Here is a 27,946-nt window from a genome sequence, read left to right as displayed (position 1 = left end):
CTGCCTGCCCCAGGGCGTTTCCAGAAGAGAAATTTAATCTAATTTACATACTTCTAGGTACATCGATAACCAAAATGTGGCCACTGAAAAAAGTTAAAAGGTCAATCAGCTCCCGGCTTCTAGCTGGCCCAGGATTGCAAAATAAAAAGATCCACGTTCCTTATTCTCTACACAAAACGCGTTTTTAAAAAAGTGAAAGGTCTAGGGAGCTATACATAGAAAGCAACAGTGAAAAGGGAGAGGGAGCAGGAGTGGGGGAGGAGAGTCCCACCCCCCAACCCCACCCTCCAGGGCCCCAGAGCCCCTGAGGCTCTTTGGGGGGCCTTGACATGGCAGGAGGCAGCTGTCAGCTCTGAGCTCTTCCCAGCTGGGAAGGCCCCTCTGGGGGGCAACCAACAAGGATTTCCGTGGCATTGTGGGCTCAGTGGGGGGCTCCCAGGCCCCAGCAGGCCCCACAGAGGGAGCGTGGCTTCCCCTGAGCAAGCACCGTGGCATGATGTGGTCGTTCAACCCGGGAACTGGGGGTCCGGGGCAGGTCCCGGGTCTCACGAGGTGCGTGTGTGTGTGTTCGCATGTACATGCGTGTGAGAGGATATTCATGGGGGCGAGAGGGAACCAGAACAGGGGTCTTTGGGGTCTTTGCAAATGGCCACGGATGGCAGACATTGCCCTGCCTGGCTGCTAGATGGGGGAGTGCTGTCCTCCCCTGTGACCAGATCGGCTGCCACCAGAGACCTGGCTGCTGCCCCTGCTGGACCAGGTGGGCATGGGCTGAAGGAAGACACCCTGTGGCCCCAGAGTCCTCAGGCTGGGGGAAGGGCAGCTAGCTGGCTCCCGGCGCCCTGGCTGTAGTGTGCCCGGCCCCCAAGGGGCGCCGGTTTGAGGTTTTGGCTTGCTCCTTTGGAAACGGAAAGAAAGAGGAAGAGGGACGAGGACACAGAGGAAGAAGAAGAGGAGACAGAGGTGGCACGAGAGGGGATCTGGAATGCTTTTGTGTTAGGGAGCCTCTGCCGCCGCTGTCTGTGCCTGCGGGGCCTGGGACTCCTCAGGCGGGGGGTCCGCTTTGGAGAAGTTCATCTCCAGGATGTGCCGCTGTAAGTGCCGCACCCACTCTTCCTGGATGGAGAGGGGGCCCTGGAATTCCACCTCACAGAACCTGTGTGGGTGAACAGAGAGAGGGAGTGGCCAGTGCTGTGAGGAGAGGCAGAAGCGTAGCCTTGCCCACGTCCCTGGGCACACCTGCTGCTACTTAGTGTGGACAGAGCAAGCCCAGGAGGCGGGGGAAGAGGGGCCCAGAAGTCAGGCATTTCCCATGGACAGCCACCTCCACTCACCATGGGGTCATGTGAGCCCCTGCCTCTATGCTCAGAAGTCACTGGGACCAGCTAAGGGCTACTGGCTTCCAAGTGTCCCTGCCATCTGGCAGATACATAGACTCTGAGACGGTAGAGGGCACAGAGAAGCAAATCCTACCCAATGAGCCAGGCCCCCTCCTCCTCCTCCTGTCTTCCTGGCACCTAAAGAGGCCTCACAGCACAGAGGCCTGGAGCCCCAGCTCCACGGCTCAACACTTGGCTTTGACTCTGACTTCTGACTTGGCCTGTATGGCCTCAGGCAAGTCACCTCATGTCTCAGAGTCCCAGTTCCCTGCTCTTCGATGTACTTGTGGAGTTTGGTAAGAATTAACTAAGACCTGCTTTTTTCTTGAGCCAGACACTAGTTGAGTGCTTACTTACCATGTGCCAGGCAGTTCTGAGTGCTTTATAAATATTAAATTCACTTATTCCTCGTAACAAATCTGTAAGGTAGGTTTGTTATCAACCCGCTTTTATGAGTGAGGAAATTGAGGTAAGGAACAGTTAAGTCCTTCCCTGAGGTCACTAAGCTGGTAAGTGGCAGAGTTGGGATCTGAACCCAGCTCTCGCAGGCTACAAAGCTCAGGGTGTCAGCCTTTAGCCTGAGCCCCGCCACACCCAAGGGCAGCCACTGAGGCGACACCTCCCAGCTCCCACCCGACCCTATCCTGTCCAAGGCTCTGGGTGACCAAGGCCCACTCAGGTGGTCTCCCTCCCTCCCCCAGGGGCAGCCTACCTGCATTTCAGGGTGTAGATGTTGCCCACGAACTTGACAAGTGATGTCTGGGGGGGCCGGGGCACCAGGGAGGGGACCGGCCGGACTCGGGGTGGGGGTTGCCGCACCTCCTCCAGCTTCTGCTGTAGGTCATTGGTGTCCTCGCCTCCCCGGGCTGCGGAGGCATCTGGAGGGCGGGCTTGTCGGCGTTCGAATTCTAAGGTGGAGAGAGGGACCAGAGATGAGTGGGAGGGGTGGATGCTGCAGAGACTTGGAATACACAAGAGCTGAGGACTGATGCTACCTGGATGGGCGGGATGGGGGATGGACGGGTGAATGGGTGAGCAACTGGAGAAAGGACTAAAGGGCCACAGCAGAGCACCTGGGGAGTGGCTGGATGGGCCTGGCAGGTGCCCGCTGCACTCCCGACCCTCCTCCACCAGCACTCACTGTTGATGTTCTGCCGCTGGTGCTCCTCAGCCTTCACGGTGCCTGGCGGGCTGGCTGCCAGAGGCCGCTCACCACTGTCGGCTGCCCGGCCAGCCTCAGGCCCTGGCTCCCCCCCGGCACTGCGGCCGACCACGGCCAGGCCCCCGGGTGCCAGCCCCAGGGACGGCCGCTTGTCACTGTCACGGCCATGGCCGGCACTGCGGAACTTCTTGGTGAAGGGGCGGCCGCCCTGGATGTAGCTGCGGTAGGCGCCCACCTTCTGGGGCCGGTGCTTGATCCACTCGCTCAGTGTCTCGATGGGCGAGCCATTGACGCACCACTCGGTCACGCCGAACTGCCGCAGGTGTGCCCTTGCGTGGCTGGCCAGGGCCTTGCGGTTTTCAAAGTAAAGGCCACACAGCTCGCAGCAGGCCTCGGTGGCTGCGGGGCGGAGGGGGTGCTGCTGAGCCACAGCCCGAAGGGGGCAGGTGCACCCAGACGGCCCTGCACAGGCCAGGTGCCAATCCCGCCTCCCACAGAGACCCAGCCATGGGGGCCCCACTTGGGGTCAGTCCACGCTTGTGGCATTGCCTGGCCTGGCCTGGCAGGCCCTGGCGGTCGCCCTCCCAGGACCCTGCCGCCCGCTGCTTACAGGAGTGGGAGGTCTTCTCGTGAAGGGTCTTTGCCTTGAAGGGCAGTTCAGTCTGGATGTAGGTCTTGGCCTTGACCTCTGCTGGGAGGAGGCGGTCCTCCTGCAGGGGCCGCTTGGCTGCCACTGAGCCCAGGTAGCCAGTGGCTGAGGGCTTGGCCCCAGTGATGGGCGTCAGGCTGAGCTCTCGAGGAACCTGCGCCGGACCTGCACCTGGTTTGCCTGGCCGGCCAGCCAGGGGCGACAACGGCAGTGGGGACTGCACGGGCCCAGGGGCCATGGTGGGAGGCCCATCCTCAGCCAAGGCAGGGGCCAGGTCTCCAGCCGGTGGCTCCTTCTTGATGAGGCACGGCTTGGACTTCTTCTTGAGGATCTCTCGCAGTGTGTCAATGGGCGAACCATTGACCGACCACTCGGTCACACCCATCTGCCGCAGGTGTGAGCGCGCATGACTCGACAGGCCCTTGCGGTTCTCGAAGAACTCACCGCAGAACTCACAGCGGATGTCGCGCACCGGCTCTGCCCGGGACGCTGCAGGGGATCCAGGGTAGGGGGGAGGAGGAGGAGGAGAAGGAGGCGGCGGCTGCGGGCAGGAAGCCTCCAAGCTCAAAGCCCCCATATCAGTGCCAGTTGCCTAGCTACCCCTGTCTATGCCACCCACCAGACCGCAACAACCTGCTCCCTCATCTGGGCCTCCAGAGGCCCTTGTGTACATCTGGCTCTTCTGCTTGTTCTGTCATCTCAAATTCTAGCTGGCTTCAAGATATCTCCCTGTATGATCCTGGGCAAGTCACTTTCCCTCTCTGAGCCTCAGTTTCCTCTGCTGCAAAATGGAGATGAAAGGCCGGGCGCGGTGGCTCAAGCCTGTAATCCCAGCACTTTGGGAGGCCGAGGCGGGTGGATCACGAGGTCAGGAGATCGAGACTATCCTGGCTAACATGGTGAAACCCCGTCTCTACTAAAAATACAAAAAACTAGCCGGGCGTGGTAGCGGGCGCCTGTAGTCCCAGCTACTTGGGAGGCTGAGGCGGGAGAATGGCGTGAACCCGGGGGGCGGAGCTTGCAGTGAGCCGGGATCGCGCCCCTGCCCCCCAGCCTGGGGAAAAAAGGGGAACCCCCTCCCCAAAAAAAAAAAAAAAAAAAAAAATGGAGATGAAAACCCCTACTTCCCAGTGTCACTATGGGAGGGTCTAAAATGGGAACAGCTCTGAGCATGGGGCACAGAGCTGGTACACAACGCACGTGAGTGCTAAAACACAGCCTGGGCTGCCCTCACCTGCTCAGCACAGAGTGGGCATCCAATCAATCTGAGCAGAATGAACACAGTGCTGGTATCACAGGCAAGCGAGCAAGAGAAATTATAAGGACGACATACAGAGTTTTCTGTAACCAGGTGTGTGCTAAGTACTTTATCCCACTTAATCCTTAAGAAAAAAAGACAGAGTTGGGACTATGCTGATCTCCATCTTCCAAATGAGGAAATTTGCCCACGGTCACACAGAGCTAGACTGGGGAGGAACAGAGATCTTAACTCACACTTGACTCCAAATGTCAAGCACTTAATTACCAAAAAAGTCAGAAAGACACAGTTCAGACGTTCACTGCCAGTCCCTACACTCCTGCTGTAGCAGACATCACTAATGGATCCCCGCAGTCATTCTCCCTAGGAGTCTGGCTGGCAGCCACTACCAATCGACGGAAATGGCACAAGAGATGGAATGTTTCCGCTGTCACTGAATGACACAATCCTGCTTCTCAAGTGAATAAAGGACAACTGAGCAGCAGCTCAGTTGCAGGGGTCTGCATAGCAAGTACATACAGCTAACCCCGTGTCCTCTCTACCTGCATGTCCTCCCTTCCAATTCAACCCTAGGCACTCTGGATACCCCCAAGGGGAGGCAGGGAGGAGACCCCTCCAACTGTTCTCCCTGCCCTACTGCGAGGTCACACTTACACAGGTTCAGGGGTGTCATGTCTTCCCGTGGCGCCCCCCAGGGACCCTCAGATGGGTGCAGTTCCCCATGAAGGGCCCCCGGCAGCATCTCCCGCTTGATCTCCACCCGTATTTGTTCAGGCTTCAGCTTCTTGGGCAAGGAGGGTGCAGCCAGGCCTGGGAACATCTTCCGGGCCGTAGGAGGAGGAGAGGCAGTTGGTGAGTGGCCCAGGGGGCTGCCTGGTGGCGGTGGCAACTTCTTGGCCAAGGGTGAGATGTGAAGGTCCGAGGGGCTGCGGGCTTCCAGTGAGCTGCCAGGACCTGTGCCGCCTATCATCTTGGCCAGGGTTTTTGGGCTTGGCCCTGGTGGGTTGGGAGGTCCGCCAGGCCGAGACTGGGTCCGTCTCTTCAGGATCTCCCGCAGCGTGTCGATGGGTGAGCCATTGACGTACCACTCGGTCACGCCCATTTGCCGCAGGTGGGAGCGCGCGTGGCTCGAGAGGCCCTTACGGTTCTCGAAGAACTCGCCGCAGAACTCACAGCGGATGTCTCGTGCTGGCTCTGGGCCTGAGGCTGCAGCAGGAGGAGAAGGGGGCAGTTAGCATCATAGAACTGCCAGCATGGTCACCTGCAGGAGTGTCCTGGTCGGCTGGGCGTGGGCGGCAGCAACACGCCCACAGGTTAGGGTGGTGAGGGCAGGTGCAGGTAAGGGAGTGGAAGAGCGGGGCTGGGGGCCAGATACCCGGCAGGAGTGAGGGGAGGCTCCAGAGAGCACATGGGCCCTCGGTCCTGGCGGAGGAGGATGGAATCAAAATTCCATTGCTCTGTGGGTCCCAACAAGGATAGGGTGAGGCAGGGAGGGCAGCCTAGGTGCTATGTGCCATCCAGACAGGGGCAGATGTGGGTGCTTTGCACACTAAAAGGCAGGATCTCCCCACCTTGGCCTTCATTCTCAGGAAGGGTCACGGAGGTCAAAGGCCAAGAGAGAGAGCCTAGCAGCCCACTGCCAACAAGATCTCTGGGCAGAACCGGCCCACTGCCAAGGGCCCCTGTCTACTCCCTGCCCCAGCAGGGAGGGGGCTGTGACCCCCCCCCCCGGGAGGGGCTCCAGGGCCCGCAGTGAGGAGGGGGCGGCTGAAGCGAGAACCTACAGAGGTTGAGAGGAGACGGCTCCACATCAGAGGCCCAGAAAATGCCGGCGGCTGCGGCGGCCGAGAGGTCCTGCTTCCCCCAGGGGCTGGCCATACCCGCGGCCTTCAGCTTGGCCTTCTTGGCCGGCGGTGGGGGGGGGAGCAAGGAGAGGGCCGCGGAGGTGGGAGGCGGCCGCCCCGGGTGGGCCAGGGCGCTGCGCCTGGGTGGGAGGCGGATCTGGACGCCGTCCCTCCTGATGAGCCCGTGGAGCACGTCTATGGGGGATCCCTTGGCGTCCGGATCGCTGACGCCCAGGTGGCGCAGGTGGGCACGGGCGTGGCTGGACAGGCCCTTGCGGGTCTCAAACCAGGCACCGCACAGCTGGCAGTCCAGCTCTCTGCCCCCGTCACTATCTAAAGCTGCGGAGACAAAACACAGGGGGGGTTCACGGCCGCCACCTTGGCTGGCCTTGGGGGCCTGAGGCAGGAGGGTCTGGTGTGATTTTTGGCTGCTCAGGCAGTTCGGGGGTCCAAGACTCAGGCTGCAGATTTCTTTTGAAGTTTGGGAAGCAGGACATCCTATTTCCTGCCTAGCCCGTTGGCATCAAGGGGAGTGTAGAGAGCTTAAGGACGTTGGGTAGACAGGCAGTGACCAAATTCCAGATAATCGGATACTCCCAGACCCTCTCCCCTAGGATCCCTGCTATGGGAGCTGTGTGGGGGCGATGGTGGCTGCTGGACTCATGCAGCCAAGGGCAGGTGTGCCCCTGAAAGCACGGCAGACTCAGTGGAAGCAATTTCAAGGGAACATAAGGTGCCAAATGGGGGACTCCGTTGGGCAGGGGGTGAGACCCTGGGGTCACCCCCAGACTCTAATGTCCACAAAGATATGGGAAAGACTGATGTTATAACGGACATCCTTGTTAAACCTGCTCACTGCACCTGGAGGGTTTCTTCCCAAACCCTACCTGCTGTGCCCACAGGCAGCCCAGGAGGTGGGGCTTCACTGGCAGGCAGAGAGAGCTGCCTCTGCATGGACAACCAGGGAGACTTGATGACAGGATCAACTGTGGGCACCTCCCATTAGGTGATCCCCATCTACCCAAGATGCTTCCAACTACCACTGAGAAAGCTAGGCCACAGGAACCCTGGTTACCTTCACTGCCCCTACCCACAGGCCCAGAGAAAGCCAAGAGCTGCCCCTCAGTGGCGAGCATGACCCTGGCAGGCTCAGCAGCTGCAGTGAGGCCTTCAGGGGAAGATCAGCAAAGTAAAGTGGGAGACACGATCCACATCCAAGGCGGCCCAAAAGGAGATGCAGAGGCTCGACCGATATTCTGGCCCGGCTGACCCAGGACATGGGAGCTGTAGTCCCCACCGCCCCCACCCACCCTGGGCCCTCTAGCCCAACCTTAGGTCCCGTCCCTCCCAGCGCCAGAACCTCCCTCGGCTCTCGGGACCCACACTCACTGAGGTTCAAGGGCCCCTCATCCTCAGACTGAGGCCACTGTGCCTTTGGGGAGGCCGGCCGGGGGCTCAGGGACAGCTGGGGGCTCTTGTCCTCAGGATTCTTAGGGGTAGGGGAGCCCGCCAGGGCCAGTGGTGTCTTTTTGAGGAGCGGAGAGCTGGGAGGGTGGCCCAGGCCCTTGGCCGAGAAGCCGGGAGGCGACTTGATGGCTTTGTTGACAGCAGGGGCATCCAAGGGCTTGGCCAGGGTGAGCAAGCCGGGCCGGGGTGCCCCGGCGACCACCTCCTTCAGCGAGCTGGACTTCTTAGCCAGGCCCGGGGGCAGCCCAAGGTGGGCGTCAGGCAGGCCCTTCTGCTTCACAAGCTCGTAGAGGAGGTCGATGGGTGCGCCGCTGCTCTCCGACTCCGCCACTCCCAGCTGCCGCAGGTGGGAGCGCGCGTGGCTGGACAGGCCCTTTCGGGTCTCAAAGCAGGCGCCGCAGACCTCGCAGGTGGTCAGGCTCTGGGCTGAAGGGCAACACAGAGGCCGGGAGAGCAGGTTGTGAGGCCTGCGGCCCAGCTCTCCCGCTTCTCCTCCCCCGAGAGTCCCACTCACCCAGGCTCCATGGAAGTGTTTTGCCTCCGTCAGGCCCCCTGAACCTCACAATGACCCTAACAAGGCGGAGAATAGCTTGGCTGCTTTGCCAGTGAGGGTTAGAAACTGAGGCTCAGAGAGGGGAAAGTTGTGCCCAAGGGCACACAGCAGGAGGTAGAGCCCTTCTGTCATCCAGCCAGTGGGACACCTTTCAGAACCTTTCAGGCCTACTGGGTGCCCTGGCAACAGGTTCACACAAACGCTGACCTGCCAGCCACATGCTTCACTGAACTAAGTTCTAACCACCCTCTGTGGCTCAACTCCTGCCCGAAACACTGGTCCTTGCAGTCTCCTGCACCCTCTTCTACAGAGCCTTTATTCGTGTCTATCTGCTTCTCTGTCTCCCTGTTCCCCAACTTGAATGGCCCTCAAGAGCAACGGCCAAATTCACTTTGCTCATCTCACCTCCCTGTCCACCCCAGGGCCCGTCACTAGTCATTAACAACCTTAGGATCAATAGACGAAGAAATGGTGTCATGCGAGAGATCACACAGCTAGCAAAGGCCAGATTCAGCAAATGAGCTGGGTCTGAGTATGAGCTCTGGACCACCACGCCCACTGCTTCTCTGGATGCTGTCCCTCACCCCATGAGGGTGCAGCTCAGGGCCATGCATGCCCAGGACAGAAGTTCAAGGGAGAAGACAGCTGAGTGCCAACCTTGGTGCCTCAAGGTGCCAGAGGGAAAACTGCGGGCAACCTGGAGCCCCACATTAACCCCAAGGCACAAGAGTGCCCCTGTGAGTGTAACCAGCCTGGCCAGCATCCCCTGCCATGCCACCTGGGCCACTCACCCTTGAGGTCCTGCAGCTCCTGTTTGCTGCCATGAGGAACCTCTGCAGCCACTTTGCTGCTCAGCCGACTGGCCACCTGCTCCAGGGCCCCAGGGACAGGCAGGCTCTTCTTAGGGAGCGAGGGAGAGCCCAAGTCCATGGCCACCATTGCGTTTTCCTCAGAACCCAGGCCTGTGGGTTGGGAAGACAGGCTCAGCCCAGGCAAGTTTCAGGCTGTCTATCCCCAGAACTAAGAAGATGACCTTCTTCCTTATCCTTGATGTCTGCTGTCACTCTGCCAGGCGACTCACCCCAGGAAAGCTGAGGTTCCACCCATAACCCCCAGAACCTGTCCAATGCAGGGACACTAAGGCTGCCACTGACAGCAGACACCAGCAGCTGCTTCCACACACTACAGCATGGGCAGGTCTGGGGTGTAATGCAAATGTGAGCCCAAACTCCCATCCCGGGGGGATCTCAAAGAAAAGACCTCTCTGGGCAGAACTTGTGAGGGGCAACATCTGCCTGTCTTGAGGGTGAGGGTGGGAGGCACTCAGAAAGGGAATTCAACAAAACACCAGGGTCAGGAGGCTGAAGAGGCCACGCAGAGGCAGGGAGCCAGGGAGCCAGGGACAGGGAAGTGGCTTCACAACCCTCATCAGGAATCTCCACCAGACAAAACAGCTGGGGCTGCAGAGACAATGGGGGAACCAGGGGTGGCCTACTCATCACAAGCTGAGCCCTAAGTGGGGTAAGGTGAGAACCTGGTGTCTGCATGTACAGCGATCCGACTGCGGACAGAAAGAGTTGGAATCACAGAACTTTGTGTTAAGTTTCTGAGACATCTATCAGGTCCGAAGCATCCCTGGGTGAGGAGTGTGTGGCAGAGGAAACCCCAAGGGTGAATTTTCACGTCTAGTTTTTCAAAGGGGCCGGGGAGGCCAGTTGAACTCCAAATTTAGAGTTCAGAGAATGGTAAAGGCTCAGAGGATGAAGGAACTGTGTGCCAGATAGGGCCTTAGAGGCGTTCAGTGGGATATAACGGGGGCAGGGGGCCATGTAGGTTCCATGCTCAGTTTGAGTCTCACAGAAGCAAAGAGTAAGCGCTGAGGACTGGGGCACCGAGGACTTTGTCAAAGTCTCCGGGTCGGGTGGGCGCATCTGTCAGATGGGGCAGGGCTGAAGTGAGTTTCCGCACCGGACGGACCGGAACCGTGGCAAGGGACGCTCCCGGGGCTCCAAAGGGGGCAACGAACATCTGTCAGACGGGGCAAAGGTCTCAAGGAGCAGCGGAGGAGTGTTTTCACTGAAGCCCTGGGGACTGGGCGACGACAGAGGCCCCTGGGCCCCGGCTAAAGGGCCTGGGGAGGGAGGAGACTGGACGGAAGGCGTCGGGGGCGGCGGCACCGGCAGGCGGGATTCCGACCTTCCCCTTCCCGCACCCTCCCAAGCGCGGGCTCTTACCCGGCGCGGGAGCGGTCGCAGGCCAGGCCCCAGCTCCCGGCGCTCGGCCTGGAGGCCGTCCCGCAGCAGCGGTGGCGGGTAGTGGCGGCGGCGGCGGCGGCACGGCGGGGAGTGGGGGCAGCAGCGGCTTGCGGCGCAGGGGTGCCGCGGGCCGGGCTCAGGGGGCTGGGCGGGGGGGGGCGCCCCGCAGTGCGCTCAGGCGCCCCCAGCACTGACCCTCACCACCGCCTCTCACTTTTGTCACTCGGCACGGGTGGGGCGGCCATCTTGGCTCCGGCGCACGCGGGGCGGCCGCCCCAGGCGGGAGCAGCCGAGCGCCGAGTGCCGAGTGCCGCCGCCGCCGCCGAATCCTCTCTGCCCCGCCCCTCAGGGCGCGCCCAGGGTGGCCTGCCGAGTGCCGAGCGCCACGAGCAAAACGGTTCGTCTGGGCCCTGCGGGCGGACGGCTGCAGCTGCTGGAAGCTGCCCGCGCGCCCTGGCTAGCGGATACACCCATATTGGGCGCCCAGCGGCCTCTAACCGCCGCCCCAGCCCAGTCCCTGGACATCTTTACCCCTAGGATGGGAATCTTCCGGCCTCACTGAAACCCCCTTAAACAACGTCCAAACTCTTAAAAGCCTTGACGGGCGGAGCTAGGACCTGCCCTAGGATCCTGCCCCATTCCCTTTCCGGAAAGTCTCCACCTCCGAGTCGGGGATCCTGGAAAACACCTGATCTCCAACCACGAGAATCCCTCCAGTATCATCCTGGTATCCAGCCGTCCCCCGACGGTGCTGTTCCGCAGACCTAGGGGACCCCACACGGCCGGCACCACATTTCAATCACCGCCTGTTTCTCTCTCCGATTGTCCCCAGCTGTTCCTTGACAGTTGGGTGGGGCTAGAATCCAACCATTGCCCCGCCCCCAACCTGGCACCCGCCCCCTCCTGCCCACTTAGGGAGAGGGGGCAGGCTTCTAACGACAGCCTTGCAGGGCCAGTGCCCAGACGTAGCCCTAATGTTGCAAATCCTTACTTAAGGCAAGGCTTCCAGGATCTTCCCAATCACTCCTTAGCCGCCACCCCTCTGCCTCGCAGTTATTCACTGAAAGACTGGTCATAGCTCTCCCTCCCAAGGACAAGGCCAGGGCAGTGCCAAACCTGCCTCCTCTCATCCGTAGGCTGACTCCTTATACCCCAGTGCTTCCTGCACCCCTAACCATCCTCAGAGCCAGCTCTGTCTCGCAGTCACCCCTGAGACACCACAAGCCAGGTGTGGGTGAGCTGAACGCCTGGGGGGCAGCCTTTAGCAGAAGCAAGAAGCCTGAGGTCAAGTCCCCACTCTGCCCCTCCCTGAGATGTCCCCTCACCCAGCCGCTGTCCTCTCTGAACCTCCAAGGAGAGGGGGCTTTGATGCCCCACCCTCCCCTTTGCAGGCTCATGAGTGCCCTTCAAGTGGGCTTGTGAATGGGTCTGACTGAGCCCAGAGTACAGGTCTAGGTAGGACCCCAGCAGCTGCAAGTAGGAATAGTATCAAAGGGCCCGGGTGTGGTGGCTTACACCTGTAATCCCAGCACTCTGGGAGGCCAAGAGGGGTGGATCACTTGAGGTCAGGAGTTTGAGACCAGCCTGGACAACATGGTGAAACCCCGTCTCTACTAAAAATACAAAAAAAAAAAAAAAAAAAAAAAATTAGCTAGGCATGGTGGTGGGTGCCTGTAATCCCAGCTACTTGGGAGGCTGAGGCAGGAGAATAGCTTGAACCCCGGAGGTGGAGGTTGCTGTGAGCCAAGATCGTGCCACTGCACTCCAGCATAGGTGACAGAGTGAGACTCCACCTCAAACAAACAAACAAATATAAAAACAGAAACACAACAATCTTAGTTCCACAGACTTACACTGAGGCATAAATGAGATAATACATGTTAAAATCTTAGTACAGGGGCCAGATGTGGTGGCTCAGGCCTCTAAATCCCTGCACTTTGGGAGGCTGAGGCAGGAGGACTGCTTGAGCCCAGGAGTTCCAGACCAGCTTGGGCAATACAGCAAGACCCCGTCTCAAAAATAAAAAATTAAAATTAAAAAACCTTAGTACATAGCAAGCATTTGATAATGGAGGAACATATCACGTCTGCCAGATAAAGCAAACATTGGTTGAAAATCTAGACTCTAGGCTGGGTGCAGTGGCCTGTAATCCCAGCACTTTGGGAGGCTGAAGAGGGCAGATCACTTGAGGTCAGGAGTTCGAGACCAGCCTGGCCAACATGGTGAAACCCCATCTCTACTAAAATTACAAAAATTAGCCAGGCATGGTGGTACACGCCTGTAATCCCAGCTACTCGGCAGCAGAACTGCTAGAACCTGGGAGTTGGAGGTTGCAGTGACTGAGATTGCACCACTGCATTCCAGCCTGGGTGGCAGAGTGAGACTTTGTCTCAAAAAAAAAAGAAAATAAAATCTGGCCTGTAGGCTGGGCACGTTAGCTCACGCCTGTAATCCTGGCACTTTGAGGGGCTGAGGTAGGCGGATCACTTGAAGGCAGGAGTTTTGAGACCAGCCTGGCCAACATGGTGAAAACCTGTCTCTACTAAAAATACAAAAGTTATCTGGTCATGGTGATGGGCATCTGTAATCCCAGCTACTCGGGAGGCTGAGGCAGGAGAATCACTTGAACCCCAGAGGCGGAGGTTGCAGTGAGCCAAGATTGCGCCACTCAAACAAAAAAAAAAAAAAAAAAAAAAAAAAAGAAAATCTAGACTCTAGATCTGCACTATCCAATAGGATCCCCAGTAGCCTGATACTAGCTTCATTTCAACTTCTGAACAGCCATACATGACCAATGGTGTCCCTGTAAGACCGTGCAGATATCTAGAGAACATTCCCAGCCATCATCTCAGCAAGTTCTATGTAACAATGCGTCTCAAGATAGAAGATGTCATTAACAGCAAAGAATCTGGGGCCCGACTGCCTGGGTTTCAAATCCCTGTTTCACCCTTTCCAGCTGTGTGACCTCGAGCAGGTGAAACTCTCTGTGCCTCAGTTTCCTCATCTGTAAAGTGGAAGAAATAATAACCCTGCCTTATAGGATTGTTGTGAGGATGTAAATGAGTTCATGTTTGTAAAGTGCTTAGAACGATGTCTGGCTCCCAGTAAAAGCTCAGGAAGCATTTGTCAAAGTCACTGGCAGGAAAGATAGGGAAAAACTGGATCCAGAAAGAGACCTGGCCCAGATCCTGAGTGAAACAGAAAGGACACCTAAATAGCAGGTTGGTTGTAAGGAGAGTCATCAACATACTTTGTAAAGTGACTCAAAATGCTTCCAGGAAAGCTGAGTGGTGCCCCTCCAGCCCCGCCCCTCCAATGCTCTGGGCCCCTGGGAAGGATAGGGCTCCAGCACAGCCCGTCCCCTCCCCTTACCATCTCCATAGGCTGGCTCAGGGTCCTCAGCCCAGGTGGGTGGAAAGGGCACCGTGAGAGGTAAGCGGGGCCGACGGGAGGTTAGGAAGCTGCCAGGCGGACCCCCAGGCTCTCGGCCCAGGGGGCTGGGGGGCTGCTCAGCGGCAGAGGTGGCCAGCAGCTCCTGCAGGATGTTGATGGGCGAGACAGTGAGCTCCCAGTTGGTGATACCGAAGTCACGTAGGTGGGCCCGGGCGTGGCTGGAGAGGCCGGCCCGTGTGTCGAAGCCAGCCCCGCAGAAGTCACAGCGCATCAGGCTGAAGGTGCCTGGGTCAAAGTTGGCCACTGTGGAGAGAGGACAGGACTGCCTGAGGTGGGGAGGGGCTACTCCCCAGCCCCAACCCCTCCCCATACTCAGGGCTTCACCCTGGACTGTCTTTCTTCCCCGTGGCTGTCCCTTTTGCTCCTGTCCTCAGCTCTCAGCTCGTGTATCCTCCCACCCCATTCCAGGAAGCCTCCTTCCCACATCTGGCAACATCAAGGAGGGACCTCTCCTGCAAAAACCCTTCTCCAGGGCCAGGTGCGGTGGCTCATGCCTGTAATCCCAGCTCTTTGGCAGGCGAGGCGGGAAGATCTCTTGAGCCCAGGAGTTTGACAGCAGACTGGGCAACATGGTGAGACCCCATCATCTCAATAAAAAAAAAAATTAGCTGGGCATAGTGGTGCATGCCTGTAGTCCCAGCTACTTGAGAGGCTAAGGTGGGAGAATTGCCTGAGCTCAGGAGTTTGAGGCTGCAGTGAGCTATAATTGCCTCATGGCACTCCAGCCTGGGCAACAGAGCAAGACCCTGTCCCTTAAAAAAAGAAAGAAAGAAAAAGAAATGCTTCTCTAGTTGTGGACTTGCTATCCTCTGTGAGAGTATTTGATTAATAGCCTTCTCGTGACTATTTTTACTCATGATCACCCAAGTGCTGTAAATTAAATATTTGTTGGATGAAGAAATGGACAAATGGATGTAATGCCCTCTGCTGGGAGCCTTCTCTGAGCCCTGCAACTGGAGTTAGGGACTTTGTCTCAGCTTCCCCAGCCTCCTGGTTGCCCCAGCTTTCCCCGCATCTCAGCCCTGTTCAGTCAGCGTCATCACTGCCGGGTTTCCTAGTTGTCCACCCCTTGCCCCCTACCCCTAGTGCGTAGACACACATACACACACACAGACACAGACACACACACACACACACACACACTCGCTCTCTCTCTCTCTCTCTCTCTCTCATATACCATACTGGCACTTGCCCAAGTGGGCTGTGTGTCTGCCAATGTCAGAACCACCCAGAGTGCTCCTGTTGGAGACAGACTTCGGGAATCAGAGCCTCGTACCGTGGGAATTGACAGACCTTACAGGCAGCCTCAGGGGGTTCTGAAGCTGGCCAGGGTGGGATGGAGGGGGTCCCACCACTCCTGGACTGGGCCATGAACTCCGAGAGTCCAAGAACTGCTATTCTGTCCACTGCTGTGTCCCCAGGTCCCCAGAACAGAGGGGAACCTTGCTCAGTAAATATTTGTTGAATGGAGGAATGAATGAAATTCTCTGCCCGAGGCTGACTCTTCTACCCACACTCCTTCCTCCAGTGGCTGGAATGGCCAGGGCACTGGGGCGTCTCCACACATCCACCGACGGGTGGCCTTTACTGCAGCTCCCAAGTCTCTCAGGAGCAGAGGCCCCAGTGTCCCCCTGCTTGGCGCTAAGGGAGAGAATTTAGATCAAGGGTAGGTTGCCCAGCCATGGGTCTCCTGGGCCTTTTAAAGTGAAGCTGCCCTACCTTTTTTCTTCTTCTTCTGGAAGGAGAACCTGCGCTCAATGGCCTTCACCTCCTCAGCGGAGATGAAATGGCGCACATTGTAGCTGACGCCCACGCGGTTCAGGTGGCCCCGGACGTGGTTGGCCAAGCCGATGCCGTTGTGGAAGCGATCGGGGCAGTAGGGGCATTTCCGTTCCTCGTGCTTCAGTGCCATGGCCGGGTCCCCATCCAGGAGTGTGTCCAACCCCAGCGGGCCGCCCAGCGGCGCGTCCAGGAGCAGGAAGTCCAGCGGGTGTGCGCCTGCCAGCCCCAGCTCCTCGGGCTGCAGCCTTGGGGGCACCCTGGCCGCCGCCATGACCTGCGGCCCCAGCTTTGCCACCAGCACAATGGGTACCATCCCTCGGAGCTGCTGCTGCTGCCCCTGGGTGGCCTCTGCTGCCTGCAGGGCCTCTCGGAATGTCCGCTTCAGCTCCAGGGCAGGCTGTGGGATGAGGCTCAGGGTGGCTAGGGGTGAAAAGACCCCATTTTCAGGGGAAAAATCCATCTCAGAGGTCAGCACCACATCTTCCTCTTCCTCCTCCTCCTCCTCCTCCTCTTCACTCCAAGGGCGCCTCCGTTCCCCCAGCCCTTGTGGGTGGACGGTGCTTTTGTTTCTCCCGAGCTGTAAGGAGTAGGGGGTGGATGCTAGTGTGGAGGGAAAGGCCAACCTTCCAAGAGGCCTCTGGCCCACGCGATGCGGGAGTGGTTTTGACAGCGGGAAATCTCTGATGCTCAGCTGCTGGCATCCTGGGCCAAAGGCCAGGCTGGGGTCGTATCCAGCAGGGTTCTCCCGCCACATGGGGGCCAAGGACGGCTCAGCTTTGCCAAAGTAGTCCACAGCAGTGTCAGGGAAGCAGGCGTGAGCATCCTGGCTAGTGCCCGGTTGGCTGGCAGGGTCCTCCTCATAAGCCTCGCCATCCTCCTCCCAGTGGGGACGGGCGTGCACCACCCTCACGTGCTCCCTGAGCAGGCTCTCGCTGGGCGCCGGGAAACCACAGAAGACGCAGGCGCTGAGGCTGACGGCAGCTCCGTAGGGCTGATAGAGGAGGGCGCTGGCCTCAGGGCTGGGGCTGCCAGCCCCACTGCTGCCTCCAAAAGGCTCCTTGGCGGTCTGGCCTGGGGGCTCACGCACATGCAGCTTGGCGTGCTGCACATAAGCCCTGGAGGAATTGGTGCCAAAGACACACTTGGGGCACTGCAGCCGTGCCTCCCGGCCCTCGTCCCCTGGAACTTGCTTCAGCTTTTGGATCTCCTCAATGATCTTCTCCCGGGAGGCCTGGTGCAGCTGCCGGTGCTGCTCCAGAGCGGCAGGGTCGGCAAAGGCCCAGCCACACTCACCGCAGGCCAGCGGGGCCAGGTCCGCAGGGGGCTCCTGGCCTGGGGCTCGGCGGTGCTGGGTCATGTGCTCCAGGAGGTGCTCCTTCTGCTTGAAGTAGATGCTGCACTCGATACATGGGAACACGGCCGGCTCCTCGTCCTCGTCCTCTTCTGGGCTGGCCACCCCTTCGGCCACCTCCTCCAGCAGCTCACACAGGTAGGGCCCGGTCCGGATGGGAGGCAGTAGCGGCTGCAGCCGCTCCACAGACGCCTCCGAGTTCACCGTCCAGGTCTGTGTGGCCACCTCCGAGGCTGACGTGGGTAGGCCCCACTCCGACGACTGGGCCAGCCCCTCCAGGTCCTCCAGGTCTTCTCTGCCACCCACCACCGCCATGTCCAGCATCTTCGGGGTGTCTTCCACTGGCACAAACACCCTTCTGAAGGGGGCGAGGGGTGGCGGCTGGGCAGGCAGGTCCAAGTGCAGCCCTGCATCCTGGGGGGATCCCTGCTCGTCCTCATCTTGGAGCCAGTTGAACCTGGGGCGACCCTGGGGGTGTTTCTCCAAAAGCCTTGGTTCCCCCCGGTGGTGCAAGAACCTTCTAGAGCCCTCTAGCTCAGCGTGGGGGTTCATGGTTCTCACAATGACCGAGTCCTCGAATCTCCGCTCAGACAGGATGCCCTCCCCAGCCTCCTGGACAAGGGGGTGCTCCCAGGGTCCCCGGCCATCAGGGGTGCCTGGGAAATGGCCCAGGAGATGGGGTGGTGGGGAGCCCGGCCGGAAGTCCAGGCTGCCTCCATCCCAGCAGCTGCAAGGAAGTGCCAATGGGGACAGGTTAGCCATGGGCTGCAGTTTTCCTTCCTAGGGTGGTGATGGGGGTCCTCACAGGCAGTTTGAAGCAGGCCCCAGAGATCCAGCCCGAGGGCGACAGGGGTGTGGGGGTGAGGGTGGGAGGTAGGGGGAGTCCATGTGGATCCTTTCGGACCTATCGGGTCAAAAGCCAGGTTCAACTCTTAGGATGCACCTGCCCACAAAGCCTAGCCCTACTGCATTGTCGGGGAATATGCGGAGACCACCCCTGGACCACACGGGGATGTGGCCACCTCTAAGAAGTCTTGTGGCAACAGTTAACTCTCATCTCTCCCCAGGAAGGACCCAAGCCTCTCATCTATGCTCCAGGCTGCTTCTGTCTTGGTCTTCCCCAAACTGGGGTGATTTTGCTAATTTAGTTTCACCTCTCCCTCAGATTTGGTGAAAGTTAACTTTGTGGTGGAACAGTTCAAAGGAATGTTCCTTTTCCCTGCATCTCCCCATCTGGAAGCGCAGAGTCAGGAGAGGTGGAAGGTCCCTGCTAAGCCTTTGGTCCCAGTGATTCTGACCTTCCTGGGCAGAGGGGTGGGAGTGGGGTTGGGGGAGGCAGGGTAACCTCTCTGGGCCTCAGTTTTCCAATCCTAAAAATGGGGGTAATTCCCAAGAACTGGGAACCCCTTTGTCCTTATACAACATCTGTGGAGCTTTCTCATAGCCACCATCAACAAAAGGTGCTTGCAACATAAGGCAGGTGCTTATTTAAATGCTCACAACCACAACCTTTCAATGACCCCACAGGCTGTAGGGTGAAGATGACACAACTCAGTGCTTGAGAAATGCTTTGTTTCACCTCATGCCTGGACCAGGGTGGGTTCTTATTATGGCCATTTGTGATCGGTTCTCCCTTCCTTTTCAAGATCCTGCCTCCATCGGGGGATGCCAATCACGCTCATGGAACAGATGTGGAAAAAGTTCCATTCAGATGTTGGGTGGAGACCATAAGGTCACCTTTCTCAGCTCCATCGCTGACATGCGATACTAACAGGACCATCCTCCTGGGGCTGTGGCAAGGACTCAGTAGGGATAAACACATGTTCAGAGTGTAGCTCATAGCAGCTATTATTAATTAATTAATAATGGTATTGTTCATTCTGAGAGCTATTAGTAATCCTGATAAGCTTACTAGGACCTGGCCAGGCGCGGTGGCTCACGCCTGTAATCCCAGCTCTTTGGGAGGCTGAGATGGGTGGATCACCTGAGGTCAGGAGTTCTCGACCAGCCTGGCCAATATGGTGAAACCCCATCTCTACTAAAAATACAAAAACTATCCAGGCATGGTGGCGGGCACCTATAATCCCAGCTACTGGGGAGGCTGAGGCAGGAGAATTACTTGAACCCAGGAGGTGGAGGTTGCAGTGAGCTGAGATCACGCTATTGCACTTCAGCCTGGGCGATAGAGTGAGACTCTCTAAAAAAAAAAAAAAAAAAAAAAATATTACTATGACCTATTAGCAGCTGCCAAGCCATTTAATAAAGGGTAGGGACCGTCAGCATTGCTCTTGATTCCTGCTCTCACCCAGTGCCCCTTGGATCCTCAAGGCGAATTCATGAGATGCATCTTATGGTCTCCATTTTGCAGATGAGAAAACTGAGGCCCAGAGAGGCATAGTATCATTCTAAGGGTCACCTGGCAGAGACAGGACTCCAAGGGTCCAACCTCCAGGCTCCTGCGCCTGTGGCCCTGCTCCTGGCAGGGATAATGAGAGTTGACCTTCTGTGTTCATCCCAGACCTCCCCCAACCCCAGCACACGCCCAGGGGCTTGCCTGCCGGGAGCTGCCTCCTCCTCCTGCCTGGCCTCCTGATTCCCTCCTGTCCCCTTCTCATTCCCCAGGGGCTTCTCTGGGGCCTGGGCATGTCCTGCTTGCCCCCCTGCCCTCCCTGAGGTCAGGGCCAGCATGGCACTCACCAGCTGCTGATCCGATGGGTGGCGGAGGTGGCACGGGGGAGGGCTTCGCTGAGGCCGGGATGGGGCTGCCCGTCTGCAACAGAGAGGGGAGACCCTGAGGGGCTGGGGTCCCCCTGGCCGGGGCCCTCCACACCCCAGCTCCAGGAGCCCTGCCAGGTGCCTCGGAAGGGCCCTGCTGGCTCCCAGTTCCTCTCCCTGAGAGGCCTGTGGCCTCTGCAGTCCTGAGCCCTGGAAGGGGTTTCTTTGGAGGAGTCCCCTTGACTCTCCTGGGGGACCCCAGGGGCTTGCTGCCTTCCAACCCTCCTCTCTTTCCCCCCACCCAGCAACCAGGGTGGTTTTTTACAAGACTCACCCTGCTAAAAACTCACCTGGCTTCTCATTATACCTATAATAAACACCAGACTTCTGTTTTTTTTGTTTTTTTGTTTTTTTTTTTTTTTTTTTTTTTTTTGAGACGGAGTCTCGCTCTGTCGCCCAGGCTGGAGTGCAGTGGCGCGATCTCGGCTCACTGCAAGCTCCGCCTCCCGGGTTCACGCCATTCTCCTGCCTCATCCTCCCGAGTAGCTGGGATTACAGGCGCCCGCCACCTCGCCCGGCTAGTTTTTTTGTATTTTTTAGTAGAGACGGGGTTTCACCGTGTTAGCCAGGATGGTCTCGATCTCCTGACCTCGTGATCCGCCCGCCTCGGCCTCCCAAAGTGCTGGGATTACAGGCTTGAGCCACCGCGCCCGGCCCAGACTTCTGTTTTTTGAGATGGAGTCTCACTCTGTTGCCCAGGCTGGAGTGCAGTGGCGCGATCTCGGCTCACTGAAACTTCCGCCTCCCGGGTTCTAGCGATTCTCCTGCCTCAGCCTCCCGAGTAGCTGGAATAACAGGCGTGCACCACCATGCCTGGGTAATTTTTCTATTTTTAGTAGCGAGGGCATTTCGCCATGTTGACCAGGCTGGTCTCAACCTCTTGACCTCAAGCAATCCACCCACCTTGGCTTCCCAAAGTGCTAAGAATACAGGTGTGAGCCACTGTGCCCGGCCTAAAAACCAGACTCTTAGCCGCCACCTACAAGGCCCTATGAGGTCAGACCTCTGCTGGTCTCTCTAACCTCCCGTCTCTCTCCTGGCCCCTCAATGCCTCTACTCTGACTGTATGGGCCTCCTCGGGAAGCCCCAAGCCCACCTAACTCTTTTGGACCTCAGGGCCTTTGCACCTGCTATGCCCTCTGCCCAGGGCACTCATCCCTAACCGCCTAACTCAAATGAGCCCCTGTGATTTTCTCTCTTAGCACCTGTTTCATTTCTTTCTTAGCACTTTCTGAAATCACCTAGCTCTTTCTTGGGATGACTGCTTGCTGGGTCCCCCACTAGGATGTAGTTGCAGTAGACCAGGGACTTTGTCGGCTTCATTCACTGTAGCATCCCAGCACCTGGCATACAGCAAGCGCTCAACAAATCCTTGCCAGATGATGAACAAGGCACCTGTTCTAACCTGAGCCGCAGAGAGCCCATCCCTGCCTTCTGCACCCTCTCCCAGGCCTATGTCCTGAAGTCCAGTCCTCTCCCGGGACCCCCTCCCCACCAACACAGATGGAGCCAACTCTCTATTATCCGCCTGTGGAGCCAATGCCTGGAGCGACCACAGGAATCCTGGCCTGCGTCTCCTCTGCCCGCCACACTTGCCTGACGCGGGTGAGCTTGCCAATCGGGGAGCAGGCCAATTGCCCGGGCCAAGGTTAACACACTGGGGGAACTTGTGCCCCATCCAGAGCCCGACAGATGCAATAGTTGGATTAGCCTCAATTTGAGGATGGTCCAGAAAAAGGGATAGGGCTGGGGCGAATTCTTTTTCCAATCCCTCATCATCCAATTGGCCCAAGAAATTGAGAGCTGACTGTTGGGAGTCAAGGGATAAAAATGGAGGTAGGATGGGGAGAGGGTGTTGACCAGAAAGGTGTGGTCACTGGCTGAGGGTCCTGCTTCGGAACCCAAGAAAAGGGTTGTGATTGTTGTGTGACCTCTGGAAGGGGTGGTGGGGGTATGGAAATTTGCATCATCTACATACAGTGCAAGGTTTCTCAACATCAGCACTATTGGCATTTGGGGCCAGATCATTTTCTGAGGTGAGGTCCACCCTGTGCATTGCAGGATGGTGAGCAGCATCCCTGGCCTCCACCCTCCAGACGCCAGCATCTCCCCAGCCCTCGGTCATGACAACCAAAAGTGTCACCAAACATTACCAAAGTGTCCCCTGGAGGGGGAGGTGAATCACCCCCATTTGAGAACCACCAGGATACACTGATGGGCAGCAGAGCTATGCCGGGGTGCAAGGGCTGGTTTTAGGATGGGGGTGTTGGAGAGGGCGTTCAGAGTTGGGAAGGAAAGGCCTGGCCCAGCCAAGGGAGTGAGGCCCCCAAGAAACAGGGTCTCTAGAGAACACATGAGTCATAGATTTGTCTTTTCTCAGGAGAGGGCAACCGGTTCGCATATAACCTGCCCTAGCACGACCTAGAGGTTTGGGTCTGAGGGTCCTGGGCATCCTGCCTCTGAGGTTCTAGGACCCCAAGCTCCCAAGATTCTGGGCGTCCCAGATTTGGTGATTCTGCGATTGCCGTTGTCTAAGAATTCCAAGAGCCAGGGGACCGCGTGGCCTCCTTGAGCAATTCCAGCGAGTCTCCTATTTTTAGTGGCAGTGACTTTGGAGGAAGCAGGCCAAGCAGTGCCCTGTGTCCAAGACACCTTGGGGGTGGGGGCTTCACCCAGAGGCCTCCACAGTTGATGGGGATCCAGGAGTCCCTATGGGTCAGATGAGGTGCTGGGTCGCAGCCCTCAGGCAGTGGCCGTGCCAAGCAGCCCTTGTTGGCTCCTGCCATCTGGGTTCCCCGAGAGAGTCTGCAAATGCTGATGGCAAGGGGTGTCCATGAGCAGCCTGAACTCCAAGCCTGGGGTTCCACTTGATAGAGTAGCCAAGAACCTAGATTCTGGAGCCAGACAGATCCAAGTTCAAGGCCCCAGGGGTGCCCTGAAGGGCGTGCCTCTCCCACTTCGAGCCTTGGTTTCTTCCTCTGTGCCATGGGAACAGCCACTGACCCAGTCTCGCAGGGCCAGCAATGGGTGCCAGCAAGATCGCAGTAAATGCTCCATCCAGAGAAGTGGCGGTGGAGGGGAAGAAGGCTGTTGGGAGGCCTGGGGGGGTCAGGGCTGGTTCAGCGATGTCTCAAGGGGGAAGCTGGTGGCTAGACCCCACAGCCTCAGGCCCGGTCACTCCATGCTCTGATTTTCTCCCCAGGCTGGGGCCCCAAGATGGCAGAAATGATGTGTCATTTGTCCCTGGGTGCCCTGTCCCCAACACAATGCCAGGCATGTTGCAGACTCTTCATCGATCCATACAGACCACCTTAGCCCCCCGAGTCTTTTCTGAACCTGGGAGGCCCAACCAGAGGGGTAGGAGCTGCAGAGCGGGTATGGGAGCTCCGGGTAAACAGCCATAACGGAGGACAGAGAAGGCGGCCGGCACACCCCTGCCCAGGCAGAGAAGTTTGGAGGTGGTCACTCCAGGGTGCTCTTGGGGGGCTCCGAGGGCTGAGTAGGGATAAAGGAAGGCCCAGGCTTTGGGGTAGAATAGCAGCCCCAGGGCCTGTTCCTATTTATAGGCATCACAAGACTAGTAGGGCAGGTGCCTGCGTCCCGGAAGGGGACGATCAAGCGGACAGGGAGGGTAGTGGGAGAGACGTGGTGTCCCAAACCCAGGCATTCTTCCAAATCCAGGCTATGACCTCACTCCGAGTCAAGCCATTCCCAGCCCTGCCCCCAGCTGCTGAGGGAAACCTTCAAGGGTGGGCCTGGCCCCCCTCAGCAGCCACATTTCCCTCCTCCCCAGGCTATAAAAGAGATGCACGCATGAGACCCTGGGTGATTCCCCAGAGGAAGTGAGGATGCACCTACCTGCCTGCTTTTTCCCTCTCCCCAGACCTGAGGCATCTGCCAGGTAGAGAAGAGATGTCCAATCCCTCGGAACCAGACCCAGAGAGGACCCTGGGATCCCTACGGCCTGTACCCTCAGGCTCCCACAAAATCAAAGTCCCTGCCCTGCCCTGGCTGGCTATGCGACCTGGCACAAAATCCTGCCTATCTCTGAGCCGCAGTTATTAACTCAGTTATTAATGGCTTAGAGGAGGGAATTGCTAAGTTTCCCTGAGTGCTGATACTCTGGAGTTGGGTGTACCCTGTGCCCTCAGGGATCTCACCTTGCCACCCCACTGCCTGACACCTGCAGATGCCATCAGCTACCTCTAAGCCTTTGCATGTATGCAGTCCCCTGCCTAGATGCTTGCTACCCCCTTGTTCCGGCTCATTGTTCCTCATCCTACCTCTCACTTCCTGCAGGAACTCCTGGTTGCTCCCCGCCAGGTGCTTTCCTCATCACAGCCCCAGCCGCTGTGTCATAACACCTGGTGACATAACACCGGGTCATAACATGGTATCACAACATCTGTCTCCCCAGCCTCAGAGGGTGGGGTCTGTGAGAGCAAGGATGGTGTGTGCTCAGTCACCACTGTGCCCCAGTGTGTGGCCCCTAGAAGGTGCTGTGTATTTATAAATATCCGAGCATCATGAGTGGTAAAGGTGGCTGGAGCAGGTCAAGGATCTGAGAGGATGCAGCAGGGTGGTTAAGAGTGAGGGCTGTCAAGCCATGCTACTCCCTGGCTAGGTGACCTTGGGCAATTTATGTCGCTGCTCTGGGTCTCAGTTTCCCCATCTCTGATACTGGATAATAATAACAAAGGCTACTCTACAGGGTTCTTTGGAGAAAGACAGAAGATGATCATGCAAAAGCCTTGGCATGGAGGAAGCCCTTGATTAGGTGTTTGGAGATGGGCGGGCGGGGGGGGTCTGAGGCATCAGCCCACTGTTTTCCAGGCATATCAGCCTCCTACCAGGTCCTTGGACACATCAGGCTCCTCCCCACCACAGGGCCTTTGCACTGGCTGTTCCCTCCACCCGGAATGTCCTTCCCACCATTCACTCCATGCTCCATTCAAATGCCACTCTATCAGGGAGGCTCTCCCAGGTCTCCCAGGCATGATCCTGGCACTCTGTTTAATGCCTTCACAGCATCTGTCACTACCTATCCTTCTGATATTTGTTTAGTTGCTTGTTGTCCATTTCCCCTACTAGAGTGTCAGCCGCTTGAGGGCAGGAATTCTTGCCTCTTTGGTTTACAGCTGCCTTCCCAGCACCTAGCACATACCCTGGCACACCGAAGGTGCTCAGTATTTAATGAATGAATAACACATCTGGATGTGGGGAGAGTGTCAGATACCTTTTTGCTGGGTAAACCAAGGCACAAAGGGGTGGCCAGTATCCCTGACTACCCAGTCTCTCCCTAGCCACTACAGGGTCCACGCTGTTTTGGCCCATGGCTCAGGAACAGGATACACCCAGACAGCCAGAGAGAGCTGGGATAGACTGATGGGAGTGGGGAATACCTGTGGAACAAGTGGGCTGGGGACAGGGAGTTTGGGGTGCTGAGATGGGCCTCTGGACCCAATTAGTATGCTCAGAGGAGGGAGCCAGGCTGACCTGAGTTTAAGTCCCAGCTCCACACTACCCAGTGGGGAACCTTGGTCTGGTCACTGGCTCCCAGGACATCTGTTTTCACAACTGTCAAATAAGAAACTAAACAGAGTGCAAAGAAAAGGCTCTGGACCGAAGCAGAATCAGCATCCCAGCTCAGCTGCTACTGCGCTGGGTGACTTGGCTCTCTCTGAGCCTTGGGGAATGAGCTGGATGCTTCCTGGGGGCCACAGGGCCCATTCTCTTACCAGAGATGCCACCTCTGCCATCCAGAATGTCTCGGGGGCCCTCCTTGGTGACAGGCAGGTAATGGGTGGACCGGAAGATGCCACCTTCCCCCTCAGCAGCCTCGGCCCCACCCTCGATGTTCTCCCTCGGCATCGGGCCAGGCAGTCTCTCTGGGCCTCGGGGACGATCTGGTGCAGCTGGGTTGCCTGCCAGGGACCCCTCCATTGGATTTTCTCTGCTTGGATCCACTCAGCTGCTGGGCTGGCTCAGCGGGGCATTGTGGGCCTGGGGACAGAGAGAGAGAAGTGCTTAGGGGATGGAGGAAAGGGAATCTGCCTCAGTTTCCCCTCCCTCAAAACCTCGGTCCTCACCTTTGCAGCTCACTGCCTCAGTTTACCTCCCAGCCCAGGGGAGCTAATGGTGTTCAGACCTTATCCACACACCTTCTATCCCAATGGCCCCTACCCTCAGCATGCCTCCATCTCCCCATCAATAACTCTTCCCCTTTATACAGATCCTGCACTGCCTCAGTTTACCCATATTGACACATGTACACTCAGCCACCAGGTTTTCTTCCATCAATCTTTCCACTTCTCCAGACGCCTCCCTTCATTCACACACAGCTGCACTTTCCCCAGTCCTGCCCTCACACCCATGCACACGCACATCCTACTGCCATGCCTTCGTTTCCTCGGCAAGAATCCCAGCCACTTGTACACTCCGATCCTATACACCGTCAGGAGTCTCCCATCATTACCCCTTTACTTTTCTCCATTGGGTTGTCCCATACCAGTGATCCCTGCACTTTCCCACACTCCAACCCTTCCCCCACACAGGACCTTAGGGTTCTCCAGCATTAACCCCTTCACCCCCCTCCACACACACAGCCTCAAGTGACCCCAGCATTAACCCTTTCGCTTCTCCCCAACATTATCCCTCATGCATACCCAGCTTGGGCTCCTCCATTCCCCCCACCCCCCAACCAAGATTGCTCTAGTCCTCGGGCGAAAGAAAACGATGGGGCTCCTGGTCCAGAAATGAGGACCCTGGGGAGCGGGGGTTGTCCTCTCTACCTATAAATACCTTCAAGGTAACGGCGGAAAGTGAAGGGCAGGAATGAGGCGCCCTCCCCAGGGAGATGGTGGGGAGGCCGGGCCCAGGCAACCGGGGCGGGGCCGGGGCGCCAGGCCTGGTTGCAGGCGCTGCCCTCGGGGGCCTGGGGATTCCCAGGGGGCTCCTCCGTGGGCTGGCAGTCTTGGTGGGGGTCCCTACCCAGGCCCGGAGGAAGCACCTGCGGTTGTCCACCGGGTGGGCACTGCCCGCGGGGAACGGGCGGGACCGCAACTTCGGAGCACTTTGGCAGCGTGGGGAGGGGGCTCCTACCCGGATGCCCCCCAGGGGTCGCAGAGGTGGGGGCTGCGCCGTGCGGGCCCACTCCTCGGGGGTCCAGGGTCCGGGGGATGCGTCCTCCGCCCGTGCACCCCGGGGCGGGAGACCCCGCGGGACGCGCCGAGGTAGGGGGGACACCTGCCCCAAGACCCCCGCCCCTCCCCCCACCTGCACGGCCCCGCCCCCGACCAGGCCCCGCCCCTGAAGGCCCCGCCCCCTCCCCCGCCCCGGGGGGTCCCGCCTGGCCCGGCCCGGCCCGGGCCTCCCCCGCCCCGCTACGGCTCCGCCCCACCCGCGGGCTCCCCAGGCCGGGCCGGGCCTCACCAGGGAGGCGGCGCCGCCAGCCAGGTGCCGGGGCTCGGAGCTCCCCTCCTTGGTGCGGCCGTCGCTGCCGCTACCGCCGCTGCCGCTCCCGGTGCCGGTGCCGCGGCCTCCGCAGCCGCCGCCGCCTCCACCGCTCGGGGGACATTGTCCCTTTAAATCGCTCCCCCCGCCGCCCCGCCCCCCCGGCGCGCCGCCGTGACCTCAGCGCGACAGCCCCGCCGCGCCGCCATGATGGGGAGGTCCGGGGCGCCCCCCTCCCCCCCCCGCGCCGCCCCAGGGGGGGGGGGGGCGGGCGGGGGGCCCCCCTGTCGGGGTGGGCGGGCCAAGCAGGTCACCCTTAAAGGGCCCGCACGGCCTGAGTCCAGGGAGAGACCCCGTTACCATGACAACACCCTTGTCGTCCCACCCCCCCCAATGGCTCCTCATTACCCCACTGGTACTTCCAATGGTAGACTCGCTAAAAGCTCTAAAAGAGTGGGAAGGGGGCAGAGAAGTTCCCCCACGGGTCATTGATGGGTCATTGATGGGTCATTGATAGGTCATTGAAGACTCCACCCAGCCAATTTTTAACCTTTTGTCCCCTGCCC

General features: G+C 58.6%; 1 protein-coding gene across 7 annotated transcripts; it reads right to left on the bottom strand.

Annotated features, from left to right (window-relative positions):
* Position 1: 1 nt before the first annotated feature.
* WIZ (WIZ zinc finger) lies at positions 2 to 27,513 on the bottom strand. 7 transcript variants are annotated; one of them, XM_031659804.1, is made up of 13 exons: positions 27,360 to 27,480; positions 25,667 to 25,931; positions 19,851 to 19,923; positions 15,740 to 17,880; positions 13,940 to 14,263; positions 9,104 to 9,274; positions 7,682 to 8,185; positions 6,233 to 6,631; positions 5,103 to 5,654; positions 3,152 to 3,679; positions 2,521 to 2,940; positions 2,092 to 2,287; positions 2 to 1,156 (listed from the first exon to the last, which is right to left on the bottom strand). In XM_031659804.1, the coding sequence occupies exons 2-13, from the start codon at positions 25,869 to 25,871 to the stop codon at positions 997 to 999; spliced, it is 5,673 nt and encodes a 1,890-aa protein (XP_031515664.1). In that variant the 5' UTR covers positions 25,872 to 25,931; positions 27,360 to 27,480; the 3' UTR covers positions 2 to 996. The 7 variants fall into 7 exon arrangements, with proteins under 7 accessions (XP_031515664.1, XP_009192008.1, XP_009192009.1 ...); XM_009193744.4 differs by lacking the exon at positions 9,104 to 9,274 and having other exon boundaries at positions 27,360 to 27,481; XM_009193745.4 differs by lacking the exons at positions 6,233 to 6,631; positions 9,104 to 9,274 and having other exon boundaries at positions 27,360 to 27,481.
* Between the last annotated feature and the right edge of the window lie 433 nt (positions 27,514 to 27,946).

The sequence above is a fragment of the Papio anubis genome, chromosome 20 (assembly GCF_008728515.1).
Source record: "Papio anubis isolate 15944 chromosome 20, Panubis1.0, whole genome shotgun sequence".
Classification (NCBI taxonomy): domain Eukaryota; kingdom Metazoa; phylum Chordata; class Mammalia; order Primates; family Cercopithecidae; genus Papio; species Papio anubis.
The sequence above is the reverse complement of the archived record's forward strand: the minus strand, read 5'-3'. Positions and strand labels throughout refer to the sequence as shown.

What these genes read in the sequence shown, in the direction of transcription:
- WIZ (XM_031659804.1), bottom strand. Translation starts at nt 25,871, where the DNA reads ATGGAGGGGTCCCTGGCAGGCAACCCAGCTGCACCAGATCGTCCCCGA. An exon ending in ACCCATCGGATCAGCAGCTG is followed by an intron (nt 17,881 to 19,850) that starts GTGAGTGCCATG and finishes ACTTCCTTGCAG; the next exon opens with CTGCTGGGATGGAGGCAGCC. An exon ending in ATCTACACCCTGAAATGCAG is followed by an intron (nt 1,157 to 2,091) that starts GTAGGCTGCCCC and finishes TCACCCACACAG; the next exon opens with GTTCTGTGAGGTGGAATTCC.